Below are 18,838 nucleotides of genomic sequence, written 5' to 3'. Positions count from 1 at the left end.
AATTCAGTTCATTTCCTCAGAGCACAGGGCTTTGAAATGATACTCAAAGTTTCCTGAATTGAAGCAGTGTAATTTTTTTTTTAAATGGTTCTTTCTTATCACTGGAATTTACAGATACTGGGAATCTGATGAAAGTTACAGGCTCTTTCCCCAGAAAAGTAACACATATTTAAGCATAGAACGTGATGACTGCAGAGATGCTATGAACCTGAGACCACAAGCTCCAAGATTAAAAGCCCCCTCCTTTGGTGAGGTATGCCCCACACGCCTGGAACGCCAGCAACCACTGGCCTCCAAGAAGCCTCGTGCAGCAACAATAATTAAACTCTAGACCACCTGGAGTTTTACATTAACCAACTTTTATTCCTAATAGTTAAGTAAAATTTGAAAAAGAATGCAAAGACACTTTAGGGGAAATTGTTTACGGCCCCAGTTAATTACAGAGCACGAACAACAGGCTTATCTGTGCACCAGTGCAAAGCCTGGCTCTTACCTGAGTGAACGGCCACCTTCTTGACCACGTAACTGCTGAGAGCTGTGATCTGTCGAGGAATGGGCACAGTCCCACTGGAGAGGCCCAGCCCCAGCCGGCCATTCGTGGCTTCTCCACAGGCATACACTTTCCCTTCCACTGTCACTGCAAGGAACAGGAGTGAGGAAAGGACTCACTTTTCACAATGCAACAACTATGTTTTCAGTCCTAAGCATCATATAAAACTTTTTAAATATTAGAATAATCATACCTGCAAACAAACTTTTAGAACCACCAGCCACCTGTACTACATTTAAAGCAGACAGTGTCTCAGAGAATGAAGGAACTTTTATCTAAAACAAGAATTTTTTTTAAAGGAAAGGAGAAAAGAGAGAATGTTATTTACACTTTTAAAATTACAAGTAATCTTACTAGATGGTACATAGAATTACTGTTAATTTACATGGTTATATTAACCAAAGTTCTTGTCTCTTAGATATACACAAGTATGTTAAGGATGAAATGATATACTGAGATTGACTTTAAAATGAATAGGGGTGAGGCTGTGTAGGAAATAAAGACAAAAATGTGACCATCTGCAACTGTTGAAGCTGGTACAGGGACAAGAGGACTCAGGTCCCTATTCTTTCTACCTGGGTACATCTGAACATATCCATAATAAAAGGCAAAAAATAAAATACACATAATGTAAAGATATAAACAAACATTTGGTAAATTACATTTTATTTCAGGTCATGTCCTGCTCATTCTTGTTAATTCTAAGAAATTATACACTTAAATTTCCCATTAGAGATGGGTGTGATTTAATTTAAAATTATCAAAGCCCCTGTCTAAGAAGCCCTTTATGATTCCTATGTGTCAGAAAGTATCAAATAGTCACTACTACTGTGGAAGAAGGATGTTCATCCCAACCGTGAAGCGCCAACCTATCTTTCATGTGCAAACCCCAAAAAGGGCCATGCCCTCGGGACCCCCTAGACAGCCCCTGTCACAGCTGAGGCTCCCAGAGCTTCTGGGCCTCACATATCTCCAAATGCAGGGCAGGAGCCTCAAAAACAGATGTAACTCGAGGCTGCTGAATTGCATAAGATTATTTTCATTGTACTAGAACCACAAGACTTAAAATGAATGAGTTCTAACTTTCCTTTTCAGCTCCTCGGCAATGCAGATAACAAGGGATCTTATGATGGGTGAAGTCTCATGGAATACTAAGTAGTGGAGATGCTCATCTGAAAAGAAACTGTTTCCAGACACTAAAATTCGGAGGAATCTCTTCCTCAGTTAAGAGCCACACTGAATTCAACTCTAGTTCAAATGCATCAATTGTTGTACCTACTCTTTAAAATATAATTAATACTCTACAATTTTTACCTCTGTGCTTGTCAAATCTTTTCAAAAGTGTATGTTCTAGTTTACAAAACAGCAATAATGCAACTATATCTAAAGTGCACTATTTTCCAAGGACAGAGGCTTCTCAGAAACTAAATTTGATAATGTCTGTAAGTTCATGTCAAGAATTACTTAAGAAAAGTCAACTTTAAAAACAACATATAAAAGGAAAGACCATTATAAAAACTTCAAGAAGCATGGCTGTTGCTGGGCCTGTCTGGGTCTGAGCAGCATGGGGTGGCGAGGGCACTGGGTATCGGGCAGGTACCTTGGAGCCCTTCAGCCCTCCCAGCTGGTCCTTGTCATTCAGGCCCCACACAAACACTTTGGTTCTTATCGTAGCCGCCGATTCCAGACCTGCAGCCTTCTTTCTAATAAGGCTAATCAAAGGAAAAATAAAACAGAAATAGAGGTCAGAGTGAAAAAATTTTTTAAATAAAAAGGAAAACAACCTCAAGCACACAGTTTGCTGGTTACTATCAGAAACTCTTAAAGTTTTGTTTTAATTCAACAAAGCCTGAAGTATACACAGGAGTTAGTGTTCCAGAGGGTCAAAATTTCTAGATACCAGTATGCTACCTTTCATTACTAGAATTTAACCTTAGCTTTTTATTCTGGTGGAGATCTTCCCAAGAGACACTGTGCAGTTCTCTTTCTTCTTGTATACCAAGTTGAACGTGACAGCTTTTACTGCTTTTACAGCAATTACCGCCCATCGCCTTAACGCACAGCTACTGCAGATGTAACTGGAGAGAATGTTGGTTAATGGCGCCAAGAATCACCACCGGGACTGGCATTGTGGCCATGTCCCTAAACCTCAAACCCTGTTTGGTCATATTTTCCCCGCAAAGAAATAATAAAATGGATGTAGCCACATGGCCTCTGATGTACTCAAACACAAACACATGTCCCGAGGCAAAATGCAAATTTCTTCCTTTACACCCTCTGCCCACTGTGCTGGCCAGCTGTGTTGGAGGAGGAGGTCCAAATCTCCATTCTGCCAGGGGAGGTCTCACCAGCCCCCCGAGGCTCCTGAAGCACAGGCCATCTCATTCATCCCATCTCCTGACCTGCCCTCGATGGGTTAAAAGTTTGATCAACAAAGTCCACACATTATTCAAAATAAAATAAAAATTAAATTAAAAAAAAATTTAAATGACAAAATCACAGTAACCGACGTCCATGCATTAAGTGTTAACTATACTGCTAACACTTGAGAAAAATGGCTATTGTTACTTCCAATTTGTTGTACATCATAAATAAATTAGATTGAATCAATTAAAAAAAAAAGTCCATCAATTCTTGAACACGATAAGAACACGAAGTACATGGAACAATGTTAGATTTGCTTGGTTGTCAGTTTTATGCCAGGTGGTAAGAAAACTGTTGCTTCTGTGTTTGAGGTTTTAGCTTTTTGCTTTTGTTCTATTTTTATAAGCTACAATAGACAACTGAAGACTCCAGAGATTAGCTTACAGATAGGTAAGATTTTTTAACGTGTTACATACTAATGAATATTTACTTTCAGGGATCAAAATTTTATGGTTTGGGGATAAAAGGGTAGGAAAACTCTCATCCCATACCAGGCAAAGGAGAGCAAGTATATGTACATTCTATTTGAAATACCCTGTAACACAGTGTTACTCAAAAGTATGTAAGGGATTCCACCAGTGTTGAGACATGTAAGGACTGGTACCATGTAAGCATCAGCAGGGGGAACAAATGCCAGCGGGTAGTCAGTGAGGGCACACCCTAGTTGGGGGCTTGCCCTGTGGGAGACTGCTTGGACCATTCATTAGTTATTAGCTCATTAATGATATTTGAAAGGAAAAAAAATTACATTCAAATATCTAGAATTTCTTTTGTGAATGTATCCAGCTGTGTAAAAATTTCACCTATGAGTAAAGCTCAAACTTTTGTGGTTATTTCACATATATAGTACATGTACTAATTATATTTGCCCAATTCATTTTAGTAGCTACCGAATAAGAAAATGTGACTCTAGAATCCTTTCACTTAAAAATCCCAATGATTTATTTAAGTGAAATGTCATTTTCCTCACTTAATTAAATTAATGCATGTAGACACAAACAGTTTGAACTGTAACATATAGTATAACATATATTCTAGATAAGGTAGTGTTATAAGACTATTTTCTCTTCAACTTCTTTGCAAAGCTTCCAAAATGAAACAAGACAGGATCCAAGCCCAAGATCCCTAGAATGACCTGATTTATCACCACAGTGGCCACCTCTTCATGATTAAGAGTATGTGCTTAATAGCAGTGCAGAGCCAAGCTCCTTTGTTTCAAAAGGACAGACTGCTCACGTCACACACTAGAAAGCACTCAGTGCTAAGGGCAGTGATCAGCAGAGCTCAGCTAGCACTGTTACCTGCCTCTAGTGAACATCTGCAAGGACCCAGCTACACCAGCAATACAAGAGAAACACCTATCGACTTGGCAATTTCACTTTTAGCAATTTATTTGTGAAAAGACAACTTATCTGAGGACAGTAATTGCCTGCACTGTTTGCTGCTGGGACGTAAACAGAGCTCAGAACAGACACTGCACATGAGCCCTCCATACAGGTCTTGGAATAAAAAGCAAATGTGCACAGACCTGGCAGACACCTTTCTTCACCCTTGGTATATGATGTTCCCCTGCCAACACCCCTTACTGCCCACTTTGCTTTGATGGGGGGAGTTTTTCCTTGTTCTCCTGACAGCCCAATGCTCCTTTGCAGTCGCTCAAAGCACCAGGCCCTTCTCCTTCGTGCACTTCCCACAGCCATGAGGCCACTCTAATGTGTGTGAGTTTGTCTTGTTTTATTTAGCATGTTCACTACAGCATTCACAGGACAGAGAACAGGGTTTAGCCCCCAGTAGGTGTTCAATAAATATATGGTGGATGAATAAATACAGTAATAGTCATCACTACAGGGCTCATACAAAATAAGGAACTGAGTAAATGAGAACTTAATCATGAGATGAAATATTGTACAAAATAAAATTATACAACAGAAGGCTAATGATACAGATATTCTAAAGATGGATGTTACTCATGGTTGCACAATAATGTAAATTTACTTAATGTCACTGAACTATACACTTAACTGGTTAAGATGGTAAATTTATGTATATTTTATTGTAATAAAAAATTTTTAATTTCAAAGTCATTAATAAAATTCTTAACAAAAAAGCCTGTAAAATACATACCATACCACACTATCTCCAAAGGAAAACACAATTAGGGACAGATAAAAGAGAAAACTACAAGAATATATACCAAAATATTAACAGTAATATTTCAGGTAGAAAAATTAACATTTTTATTTTCCCTTTTAAGTGAATTTTTCTAAATACAATGTGTTTCCACATTAAATTTTTCCTAAAATTAAATTAAATCATATTTTTGAATATGATTTGAACATTAACTAATACTTAACAAATAGTCCTATCGGCACTAAACTATCCTCATTATGAGATACACTCCAATTAAACACTGGCTTTTGAAAGTCAGAGTTTGGGCATGAGTACCACCAACAGCAAACAGCTCTCACCTCCCACTGTTGCCTTTTTCGTCCTCTTCCTCCTCATTATCTGAAGCTAAGAAAGGAACTGCAGCCAAATCTTCCTCCTCCGCACGTATCCGTCCCAGCAGGATGAGACCATGGATTTTACAATCAATTCCTGAGCTCCTGCACTGCTTTATTGCAATTTCAATATACCTGTGATACTAGATACAAACACAGTAAGCTACAGAGTTTTCAGAATCAAACACATTAGATACTTTAACTGGAGAGAAGGACATATGAGACATGGAATGTGTGGAAAGTTAGAGCCCCTTTACTTAAGTTCTGGAAATACTAGGCAGGGTTGAGGCAGGCACATTTGAGTGGGGTTTGCTTTCAAAAGAAGTCGTTAATTCACCAAGGATGTTCATCCAAGGCATGGGACTCACAGTAATTTTCTTACTAAAATGAAATAGTATGATAGCCTTACTGAATGACTCCAAAACTTTTCTGTCTTAAAGCTTTCTTAAACCAAGATGATTAAGAAAGAGATTAGGTGTCAGGTAGTCACAAAGGCTTCATAATTTTTAAAACATAATAAAAATACTTGATTACATACAAATTAGAGAAAACAATACAGAGTCCCATAACCCCATCACCTAGTTCAACAATTATCAATGGATGACTGATTTTGTTCATATATGGATTATCATAAGAAAATTCCAGGCAGCATGTTGTTTTAAAACTTTAGTATGTATCACTGAAATACAGGCATTTAAAAAATATATCCACAGTACTATTATGATAGCTAAATCAATAATCTTATATCATCTAAATGCTACCAGTGATCAAATTTTCTAATCATCTCATAAACATCTTTCTATTTTCGGCTTATCCAAATCAGAATCCAAACAGGATGCAACCTCCCTCTGTTACACCTTTGCCATTCATTTTTTAAAGTTGGCTCCCTGTCCCACAGAATGCCCCACCCCCCGTACTTGACATTCAGAGTATTCTTCTATTCCTGTATATCATGTGAACAAACACTGAAACAGCAGGAAGCACACACATCACCAATGACTTCTTGTTGCCTCAATGGGCCCTAATCAAACCTTAAGATCTACCTATGATGTCACAGGAAGCACAGGTTGAGTGAAAAAGGCAAACAGAGAAATGAAAAATTCTACAAGAAAAAGAGACCCTGTTTCTTTCTTTAGCAAGGAAAAACCAAGACAGTGAAAAATTTTAATGAAGTGCAAAGTGCAGACACTGCCTGAATCACGATTCAGAGTAACCAACTACAAATGAACATTTATTGGATAATTGGGAAAATTTAAACATTGACTGGATATTTTATGATATTAAAGAAAAACTTTTCGGTGTGATGGCATTGTGGTTACATTTTTAAAGTCCTTGTTAGAAATGAATAATTGAAGTACTCACTACTGAAATAAGGCCATGTCTGGAGCTTGCTTTAACACCTCAAAAAAAAAAGGGCGGGGGGCAGGGGGGACACATGGACGGAGTTAGTGAAACACGACTGGCAAAAATGTTGATAATCATTGAAACTAGGTGATAGATTCATGGAGGATTCAGTATACTTACTATTTACAGTTATGTTAGAAAATTCCTGTCACAAACCATTTTGATAGGAAAAGCAATGCTAGAAGAAAGAGTCCAGTAGCTTTACAGGAATGGTAATATTCTAGTTCTTAAGTTGGTTGGAGGGATGGAGAGTGGGCCCTGAATTTTCTGAATACTCACAATGCTTCATATTTCTCATATACGTGAAATACACTATTCTGTGCTTCTCAAATATTACGTAATAAATTGTTCTGAACTGAAAATTTATTAAAATCAATACACCTTTCATGAATACCTATCTCAGTTACTGAATAAATTTCTGTGGTTACTGATTTACTTAAAATACAAAAAAAAAGAATTCAGTAGCATAATTAAGATAACAGACAAGCTACATTCCATTACCCAGCAATAAGTTAATAAAATGCACTAAAATGCAATATTATCTTTTCTCAGAAAAACTCAATAATATCTTCAATTTTCATCATTTGCCACTTTATTAATTTATTACCACCATTGGTATTAACTGTTAATTTATTACATGGCATTCCATAAAATAGTTTAATGACATTCAAGAATGAATGGTGTTCCAAAATTTTATTTATCAAAGACGGGAAGAAAATAAATAGAACAAAAACCTTCTGGTGTACCCAAGGGCCAAAGCATCAACTCTTAGACCTGGGGGAAAGTGTTGGTATGGTCCCATAGTCTCTAGATACAAGTTACCAATCTTCCACCTTGAAAAACTGTGTTACCAGTTGCTTTAACGTAACACACTGGGATCACATGGAACTTGCCTGCCTTTATGTGGACAGAAAAAAATAATAAAGCAATGATTCTTACCCAAGGAGCAAAAGACCTGTACTCAGAAAACTATAAGATACTGATGAAAGAAATCAAAGACGACACAAACAGATGGAGAGATATACCATGTTCTTAGATTGGAAGAATCAATATTGTGAAAATGACTATACTACCCAAAGCAATCTACAGATCCAACACAACCCATTTCAAATTACCAAAGGCATTTTTCACAGAACTAGAACAAAAAAATTTACAGATTGTATGGAAACACAAAAGACCCTGAATAGCCAAAGCAATCTTGCAAAAGAAAAACAAAGCTAGAGGAACCAGGATCCCTGACTTCAGACTATACTACAAATCTACAGTAATCAAAACAGTATGGTACTGGCACAAAAACAGAAATACAGATCAATGGAACGGGATAGAAAGCCCAGAGATAAACCCACACACCGATGGTCACCTAATCTATGACAAAGGAGGCAAGACTCTACAATGGAGAAAAGACAGTGTCTTTAATAAGTGGTGCTGGGAAAACTCGACACGTACATATAAAAGAATGAAATTAGAACACTCCCTAACACCATACACAAAAATAAACTCAAAATGGATTAAAGACCTAAATGTAAGGCTGGATTATTATAAAACTCTTAGAGGAAAACATAGGCAAAACAATCTTTGACATAAATCGCAGCAAGATCTTTTTTGATCCACCTCCTAAAGTAATGAAAATAAAAATAAAATGGACGTATACACACTAACAAACATAAGGTAGATAGCTAGTGGGAAGCAGCCGCATGGCACAGGGATATCGGCTCGGTGCTTTGTGACCGCCTGGAGTGGTGGGCTAGGGAGGGTGGGAGGGAGGGAGACACAAGAGGGAAGAGATATGGGAACATATGTATATGTATAACTGATTCACTTTGTTATAAAGCAGAAACTAACACACCATTGTAAAGCAATTATACCCCAATAAAGATGTTTAAAAAAAATAAAAATAAACAAATGGGACCTAATTAAACTCAAAAGGAAAGGAACAGCAAAGGAAACCATAAACAAAACAAAAAGACAACTGTCAGAATGGGAGAAAATATTTGCAAACAAAGCAACTAACAAAGGATTAATCTCCAAAATATACAAACAGCTCATGAAGCTCAATATCAAACAAACAAATAGCCCAATCAAAAAATGGGTGGAAGATCTAAAGAGACATTTCTCCAAAGAAGACATACAGATAGATGGGCAACAGGCACATGAAAAGATGCTCAATATCACTAATTATTAGACAAATGCAAATCAAAAATACAATGAGGTATCACCTCAAACTGGTCAGAATATCCATCATCAAAAAATCTACAAACAGTAAATGCTACAGAGGGTGTAGGGCAACGGGAACCCTCCTACACTGTTGGTGGGAATGTAAATTGGTGCAGCCACTATGGAGAACAGTATGGAGGTTCCTTTAAAAGCTAAAAATAGAACTACCATATGGCCCAGCAATCCCACTTCTGGGCATATGTCCAGAGAAAACCATAATTTGAAAAGACACATGCACCCCTATCTTTACTGGAGCACTATTTACAATAGCCAGGACATGGAAGCAACATAAATGTCCGTCACAAGAGGAATGGATAAAGAAGATGTGGTACATATATACAATGGAATATAACTCAGCCATAAAAAAGAACAAAATAATGCCATTTGCAGCAAGATGGATGGACCTAGAGATGGTCATACCAAGTGAAGTAAGTCAGACACAGAAAGACAAACATCATATGATATCGCTTACATGTGGAATCTAAAAAAAAAGGGTACAAATGAACTTATTTACCAAACAGAAGTAGAGTCATGGATGTAGAAAACAAACTTATAGTTACCAAGGGATAACGGGAGGAGGGATAAATTGGGAGACTGGGACTGACATATACACACTGCTATATATAAAATGGATAACTAATAAAAACCTGCTGTATAGCACAGGGAACTCTACTCAATACTCTGTAATGGCCTATATGGGAAAAGAATCTAAAAAAAAGAGTGGATACATGTACATGTATAACTGATTCACTTTGCTGTACACCTGAAACTAACACACTGTAAGTCAACTATACACCAATAAAAATTTTTTTAAAGTAATAAAGCAATGATTGGTAAACTGCATTTAATAATTTAAAAATAAACTCACTTATGATAAACTTTAGATGAATAAAAAGTCAACTATTTGGTATCTTTATCCACTATCATATCAATTAAATAAGTTCTTATGAGATAATGTATAGGTAGTTAAAAAAAACTGCTTTAACCTGCGTTACTTTAAATATATTTAATTTACTAAAATAGTGTTCACGTCTGTGTGGAAAGATTTACTGGAAGATTTATAAGGCAGTCTCACTGATCCGTAGTATGTACTGTTTAAAAGAACCTTCACTGATTCTCTCAGACAGAATTTTCAGGAGATAAAATTAACTTGGATTCATTTTGAAATTTTCCTTACTACCAAATTAAAGGTATGAAAACAAAAAAGCAATTTCCAGTGTCACATGTATGGTCAGAAAGAACTATTGCAATAGTAACAGATATTTAACGTGAATAACACAATGCTAAATGCACAAAGCACCCTGACATGCTTGGCAATGACTTTTGCCAAGAGCTTTTACCCCTGCTTCTTACCAAAGATAGTGAGGAAGAAATTTGTTTTGTTTTCTTTTCAAGCTGATCTGATAAGCAACAAATTCAAGTTGTATACATGTCAAATTTTAAAATAAATACAATTATTTAATTAAGGGGGAAAATATGGGCTCAATGTTATTATAGAGATGGTGAAAAAAAGGCAACTCCATTGTCATTTGCAAACCATCAAAAAGGAACACTATGGGAGAGTGGCCAAGATGGCAGAGTAGAAGGACACTAAGCTTACCTCTTCTCACAAGCACAACAAAATCACAACAATCTGCAGAACAACTATCGTTGAAAAAGACTGACACCTACTAGAAAAGATCCTCTACAGCTAAAGACATAAAGATGGACCACAGCAAGACTGGTAGGACAGGCAGGCTCATGATATAATTAAATCCCATACCCACCAGGGTTGGCAACTCACAAATTGGAGAATAATTATATTACAGAGGTTCTCCAACAGGAGTGAGAGTTCTGAGCCTCACATCACGCTCCCCAGCCTGGGGGTCTGGCACTGGGAAGAGGAACCCTGAGAGCATCTGCCTTTGAAGATCAGTGGGGGCTTGACTGGAGGAGATCCAGAGGACTGGGGAAATAGAGACTTCACTCATAAAGGGTGCATGCAAAATCTCACATGCACCAGGACCAAGAGCAAAAGCAGCAATTTGATAGGTATCTGGGCCAGATCTACCTGCTGGTCTTGGAGGGTCTCCTGGGGAGGCAGGGAGAGGCTGTGGCCCACACTGGGGGCATAGACACTAGTGGCAGATATATCAGGAGAATATTCATCTGCATGAGCTCTCCTGGAGGCTGACATTCTGGCACCAAGACCTGGCCCCACCCACCAGGCTCTAGGCTCCAATGCTGGAACGCCTCAGGATAAACAACAAACTAGGTGCGGAAACAGCCATCAGCAGACAGACTGCCTAAAGACTTCCTGAGCCCACAGCTGCCTCTATACATGGTCCTGCCCACCAGAGGACCAAGACCCAACTCCACCTACCAGGGGGCAGGCACCAGCCCCACCTGCCAGGAATCTCACTCACTCAACTATCTAGACCAGCCTCACTCACCAGAGGTCAGACACCAGAAGCAAGAAAATGACAGTCCTTCAGCCAACAGACCAAGTCTGCAAATGCAGGCCAGACCCTACCCTGGAACCAGCTGGCCCGTGGCCCTTCCTTGGATGATGAGAAGGAACTGCACTGCTGGGATGCATAGGACATCTCTTACAGAGGGCCACTTCTCCAAGGTTGAGAAGCAGAACCAACCTACCACATACATAAAAATACAAATAGCAATTTAAACAAAATGCAGCAACAGGATTATGTTTCAGACAAAGTAACAAGATAAAACGCCAGAAGAAAAACTAAGTGATGTCGAGGCAATCTACCCAAGAGTTCAGAGTAATGATGATAAAGATGATGAAAGAACTCAGAAGGAGAATAGATGCACAGAGCGAGAAATTAGAAGTTTTAAAATAAAGAATTAGAAAATATACAGAACAACCAAACAGAATTAAGGAATGCAATAACTGAACTGAAAAATATACCAGAAGGAATCAACAGTAGCCTAAATGAGGCAGAAGAATGGATTAGTGAGCTAGAAGACACAGTACTGGAAATCACTGCTACCAAACAGAAAAGAGAACAAAAAGAAATGAGGACAGTTTAAGAGACCAGTAGGACGACGACAAGCACATAAATATTCATATTATAGGGGTCCCAGAAGAAGAGAGAGAGAAAGGACTTGATAAAATATCTGAAGAGATAATAGCTGAAAACTTACCTAAGCCGGGAAAGGAAAAAGTCAACCAAGTCCAGGAAGCACAGAGAATCCCATATAGGATTAACCCGCAGAGGAATACACAAGGACTATTGTCATAAAAATGAAAAAATTAAAAGATAAAGAGAGAATATTAAAAGTAACAAGGGAAAAGCAAAAGACAACATACAAGGGAATCCTATAAGGCTATCAGCTGATTTTTCAGCAAAACCTCTGCAGACCAGAAGGGAATGCACAATATAAAGTGATGAAAGAGAAGAACCTATAACCAAGAATATTCTACACTGCAAGGCTCTCACTGAGATTTGATGAAGAAAACAAAAGCTTTACAGACAAGTAAAAGCTAAAAGAATTCAGGAACATCAAACCAGCTTTACAGCAAATGCTAAAGGAACTCCTCTAGGTGGAAAAGAAAACGACACAACTAGAAACAAGAAAATTACAAAATGGAAAAGCTCTCTAGTAAAGGTAAACATACAGTAGGAAATCATTCACACACAAAGCTAGTAGGGAGGTTAAAAGACAAAAGGAGTAAAATCATCTGTACCCACAATAAGGGTTTAAGGGATAGACAAAACAATTAGATGTAAAATATGAATTCAAAAGCAGTGACCATGAGGGGAGAAGAGTACAAATGCAGGGTATCTAAAATGCATTTGAAATTAAGAGATCAGCAACTTAAAACAAGCACATATTTAACTAGACTGCTGTACAAAAACCTCATAGTAACCACAAAACAAAAACCTGTAATAGAAATACACACAAAAAAGAAAAAGGAATGCAAAATAACACTAAAGATATACATCAAATCAGAAGAAAACAAAAGAAGAAAGGGGAAAAAAAGACCTACAAAAACAAATCCAAAACAATTAGCAAAACGGCAATAGGAACATACATATGGATAAATACCTTAAATGTAAACGGACTAAATGCTCCAACCAAAAGACACAGACTGACTGAATGGAAACAAAAACATGGCCCATATATCTGCTGCCTATAGGAGACTCACTTCAGATCTAGAGACACATACAAACTGAAAATGAGGGGAAGAAATGTTATATCTTCTTCAATCCAAGGAAATACAACAATTGTAAATATATATTCACCCAACAGGGAAGCATCTCAACATATAAGGCAAACATTAACAGACATAAAAGGAGAAATCGACAGTAACACAATAACAGTGGGGGATGTTAATACCCACCTTCATTAGTGGACAGATCACCCAGACAGAAAATCAGTAAGGAAACACAGGCTTTAAATGACATATTAGACCAGAGGGGCTTAATTGATATTTATAAAGCATTCTACCTGAGAGTAGCAGAATACACATTCTTTTCAAGTGCACATGGAACATTCTCCAGGATAGATGACATGCTAGGCCACAAAGCAAGCCTTGGTAAATTTAAGAAAACTGAAATAATAGCAAGCATCTTTTACGACCACAACACTATGAGATTAGAAATCAACAAGAAAACAACTGCAAAAAAAACAAGCATATGGAGGCTGAACAATATGCTACTAAACAGCCAGTGGATCACTGAAGAAATCAAGGAGGAAATCAGAAAATACCTACAGACAAATGAAAATAAAAACATGATGATCCAAAACCTATGAGATGCAGCAAAGCAATTCTAAGAGGGGAGTTCTCAAATAAACAACAAACCTTATGCCTAAAGCAAACAGAGAAACAAGAACAAACAAAAGCCAAAGTTAGGAGAAGAAATCATAAAGATCAGAGCAGAAATAAATGAAATAGAGACTAAAATACCAATAGAAAAGATCAATGAAACTATAAGCTGGTCCTCTGAAAACAGAAAAAAAAATTGATAAACCTTTAGTCAGAATCATCAAGAAAAAAACGGGAGAGGGCCGGAAACAATAAAATCAGAAATGAAAAAGAAGTTATAACCAAGAGCACAGAAATACAAAGGGTCATAAGAGACTACTACAAGCAACAACATGCCAATTAAATGGACAACCTAGAAGAAATGGACAAATTCCTAAAAGGTATAATCTCCCAAGACAGAATCACGAAGAAATAGGAAGTATGAACAGACCAATTACAAGTACTGATATTGAATCTGTGACTTCTTTAAATCAATTAAGCAATTTATTTTTCATTGATGTATAGTTGATATATAATAATATGTGAGTTACAGGTATACAATATAGTGATTCACAATTTTTATAGGTTATACTCTATATCTGCTATATTCCCCACGTTGTACAATATATCCTTGTAGCTTATTTTATACCTAATAGTTTGTGCCTCTTAACCCCCTACCCCTATATTGCCCCTCCCCTCTTTCTTCTCCCCCTGGTAGCCACTAGTTTGTTCTCTATGTCTGTGACTCAGCTTCTTTTTCTGTTATATTCACTAACTGGTGTATTTTTTAGATTCCACATGTAAGTGATATCATACAGTATCTGTCTTTCTCTGTCTGACTTATTTCACTTAGCATAATGCCCTCCAAGTCCCTCCATGTTGTTGCAAATGGCAAATTTTCATTCTCTTTTGTGGCTGAGCAGTACTCCATTGTATTTATGTACCACATCTTTATCCGTTCTTCTGTTGATGGACACTTAGGTTGCTTCCCTATCTTGACAATTGTAAATAATGTTGCTATGAACATTGGGGTACATGTTATCTTTTTCGGATATATACCTGTACCAATTTACATTCCCACCAACAGTGTACAAGTGTTCCCTTTTCTGCAATTCTCGCTAACATTTGTTATTTGTGTTCTTTTTGATGACAGCCATTCTGACAGGTCTGAGGTGATATCTCATTGTGGTTTTAATTTGCATTTCACTGATGATTTGTGATTTTGAGTATCTTTTCATCTGCCTGTTGGCCATCTGCATTTCTTCTTTGGAAAAATGTCTATTCAGTTCTTCTGCCCATTTTTTAATTGGGTTGGTTTTTTGCTGTTGAGTTGTATGAGCTGTTGATATATGTTGTATATTAATCCCTTATCAGTCATACCATTTCAATTTTTTTCCCCCATTCAATAGGTTGTCTTTTCGTTTTCTCCAGGGTATCCTTTGCTGTGCAAAAGCTTTTCAGTTAATTATGTGCTAAATCTGTGATTTTAAAACTTGCAACAATCAAAAGTTCAGGGCCAGGTGGCTTCACAGGTGAATTCTACCAAACATTTAGAGAAGAGTTAACACCTATCCTTCTGAAACTACTGCAAAAAAACAAACTGCAGAGGAAGGAACATTCCCAAACTCATTCTATGAAGCCACCATCGCCCTGATAGCAAAACCAGACAAAGATATCTCACACACACACACACACATACACACACACACACACACACACAAAAGAAATGAAAATTTACAGGGCAATTATCACTGATGAACATAGACACAAAAATCCTCAACAGGTGACCTCCCTGGTGGCGCGGGTGGTTAAGACTCCACGCTCCCAATGCAGGGGGCCTGGGTTTGATCCCTCGTCAGGGAACTAGATCCCACCTGCATGCTGCAACTAAGCAGCTGGTGAACCGCAACTAAGGAGCCTGTGAGCCTCAACTAACAGAGCCCACCTGCCGCAACTAAGGAGCCCATGTGCCACAACTAAGGAGCTGGTGAGCCACAACTAAGGAGCCCTCGAACCACAACTAAGTAACCTGCCTGCCACAACTAAGGAGCCCACGTGACGCAACTAAGGAGTCTGCGAGCCACAACTAAGGAGCCTGACTGCTGCAAGTAAGACCTGGCTCAACCAAATGAATAAATAAATAAATAAATAAATTTTAAAAAACTTCTCAACGAAATACTAGCAAACCGAATCCAACAATACATTAAAAGGATCATACACCATCATCAAGCAGAATTTTCCCAGGGGTGCAAGGATTTTTCAGTATCCGCAAATCAGTGTGATACACCACGTTAACAAATTGAAGAATAAAAACCGTATTATCATCTCAAATGGATGCAGAAAAAGCTTTTGACAAAATTCAACACACACTTATGATAAAAACTCTCCAGAAAGTGGGCACAGAGGGAACATACCTCAACATAATAGAGGCCATAAAGCCTATCCGGGGCTTGAAATAAAGATACTGGGACGAGGGGAAGATGGCGGAAGAGTAAGATGTGGGGATCACCTTCCTCCCCACAGATACACCAGAAATACATCTACACGTGGAACAACTCCTACGGAACACCTACTGAACGCTGGCAGAAGACCTCAGACCTCCCAAAAGGCAAGAAAGTCCCCACGTACCTGGGTAGGGCAAAAGAAAAAAGAATAAACAGAGACAAAAGGATAGGGACAGGAGTGCACCACTGGGAGGAAGCTGTGAAGGAGGAAAGGTTTCCACACACTAGGAAACCCCTTCGCGGGTGGAGACTGCGGGTGGCACAAGGGGAAAGCTTCAGAGCCGCGGAGGAGAGAACAGCAACAGGGGTGCCGAGGGCAAAGCGAAGAGATTCCCGCACAGAGGATCGGTATCGATCGGCACTCACCAGCCCGAGAGGCTTGTCTGCTCACCTGCCAGGGCGTGCGGGGCTGGGAGCTGAGGCTCGGGCTTCAGGGAGAGGTCGGAGCACAGGGAGAGGACTGGAGCTGGCGGCATGAACACAGCCTGCAGGGGGTTAGTGCACCACGGCTAGCCGGGAGGGAGTCCGGGGAAAAGTCTGGACATGACGAAGAGGCAAGAGACTTTTTCTTCCCTCTTTGTTTCCTGGTGCGCGCTGCTTAAAGGAGCTCCAGAGACGGGTGCGAGCCGCGGCTAAAAGTGCGGACCGCCTGGAAGTGTGGGATAGGGAGGGTGGAAGGGAGGGAGACGCGAGAGGAAAGAGATATGGGAACATATGTATAACTGATTCACTTTGTTATAAAGCAGAAACTAACACACCATTGTAAAGCAATTATACTCCAATAAAGATGTGAAAAAAAAAAACTGCGGACCCCAGAGACGGGTATGAGATGCTAACGCACTGTGGCCGCCACCAAGAAGCCTATGTGCAAGCACAGGTCACTATCCACAACCTCCTTCCGGGGAGCCTGTGCAGCCCGCCACTGCCAGGGTCCTGGGATCCAGGGACATCTCCCCCGGGAGAACACATGGCGCACCTAAGGCGGGTGCAACCTCATGCTGGCCTCTGCCGCCGCAGGCTCGCCCCGCACTCCGTGCCCCTCCCTCCCCTCCAGCCTGAGTGAGCCAGAGTCCCCAAAGGAGCTGCTCCTTTAACCCTGTCCTGTCTGAGCAAAGAACAGACGCCCTCCGGCAACCTACACACAGAGGCAGGGCCAAATCCAAAGCTGAGCCCCGGAAGCTGTGAGAACAAAGAAGAGAAAGAGAAATCTCTCCCAGCAGCCTCAAAAGCAGCGGATTAAAGCTCCACAATCAACTTGATGTCCCCTGCATCTGTGGAATACACGAATAGACAACAAATCATCCCAAATTAAGGTGGACTTTGAGAGCAAGATTTATTATTTTTTTCCCTTTTCCTCTCTTTGTGTGTATGTGTATGCTTCTGTGTGAGACTTTGTCTGTACAGCTTTACTCCCACCATTTGTCCTAGGATTCTATACGTCCGTTTTTGTTTTTCTTTTTCAAACAAAATTTTTTTCTTAATAATGACTTTTTAATTTAATAACTTTATTTTATTTTATCTTATTTTATTTTATCTGCTTTCTTTCTTTCTTTCTTTCTTTCTTTCTTTCTTTCTTTCTTTCTTTCTTTCCTTCCTTCCTTCCCTTCCCTCCTCCCTGCCTCCCTCCCTCCCCTCTTCCTTCCTTCCTTTCTTCCTATCTACTTTTTCTCCCTTTAATTCTGAGCCGTGTGGATGAAAGGCTCTTGGTGCTGTAGCCAGGAGTCAGTGCTGTGCCTCTGAGGTGGGAGAGCCAACTTCAGGACACTGGTCCACAAGAGACCTCCCAGCTCCACATAATATCAAACGGCAAAAATCTCCCAGAGATCTCCATCTCAACACCAAGACCCAGCTTCACTCAATGACCAGCAAGCTACAGTGCTGGACACCCTATGCCAAACAACTAGCAAGACAGGAACACAACCCCATCCATTAGCAGAGAGGCTGCTTAAAATCATAATAAGTCCACAGATACCCCAAAACACACCACCAGACGTGGACCTGCCCACCAGAAAGACAAGATCCAGCCTCATCCACCAGAACACAGGCACTAGTCCCCTCCACCAGGAAGCCTACACAACCTACTGAACCAACTTTAGCCACTGGGGACAGACACCAAAAACAACGGGAACTACAAACCTGCAGCCTGCAAAAAGGAGACCCCAAACACAGTAAGATAAGCAAAATGAGAAGACAGAAAGACACACAGCAGATGAAGGAGCAAGATAAAAACCCACCAGACCTAACAAATGAAGAGGAAATAGGCAGTCTACCTGGAAAAGAATTCAGAATAATGATAGTAAAGATGATCCAAAATCTTGGAAATAGAATAGACAAAATGCAAGAAACATTTAACAAGCACCTAGAAGAACTAAAGATGAAACAAACAATGATGAACAACACAATAAATGAAATGAAAAATACTCTAGATGGGATCAATAGCAGAATAACTGAGGCAGAAGAACGGGTAAGTGACCTGGAAGATAAAATA

At 39.2% G+C, this 18,838-nt stretch overlaps 1 protein-coding gene across 9 annotated transcripts in view; it reads right to left on the bottom strand.

Annotated features, from left to right (window-relative positions):
* The window catches only part of HERC2 (HECT and RLD domain containing E3 ubiquitin protein ligase 2), a 230,679-nt gene that overhangs the window by 72,458 nt on the left and 139,383 nt on the right, over positions 1 to 18,838 (bottom strand). For all 9 annotated transcript variants that reach the window (XM_033400202.2, XM_049712569.1, XM_004276886.4 and 6 more), the window contains 4 exons: positions 5,443 to 5,618; positions 2,151 to 2,262; positions 744 to 825; positions 494 to 637 (listed from right to left, as the gene is read on the bottom strand). In XM_033400202.2, coding sequence (XP_033256093.2) covers positions 494 to 637; positions 744 to 825; positions 2,151 to 2,262; positions 5,443 to 5,618 — 514 coding nt within the window. The remainder of the gene's footprint in view (positions 1 to 493; positions 638 to 743; positions 826 to 2,150; positions 2,263 to 5,442; positions 5,619 to 18,838) is intronic.

This window comes from Orcinus orca, chromosome 7, assembly GCF_937001465.1.
Source record: "Orcinus orca chromosome 7, mOrcOrc1.1, whole genome shotgun sequence".
NCBI lineage: Eukaryota > Metazoa > Chordata > Mammalia > Artiodactyla > Delphinidae > Orcinus > Orcinus orca.
The sequence above is the reverse complement of the archived record's forward strand: the minus strand, read 5'-3'. Positions and strand labels throughout refer to the sequence as shown.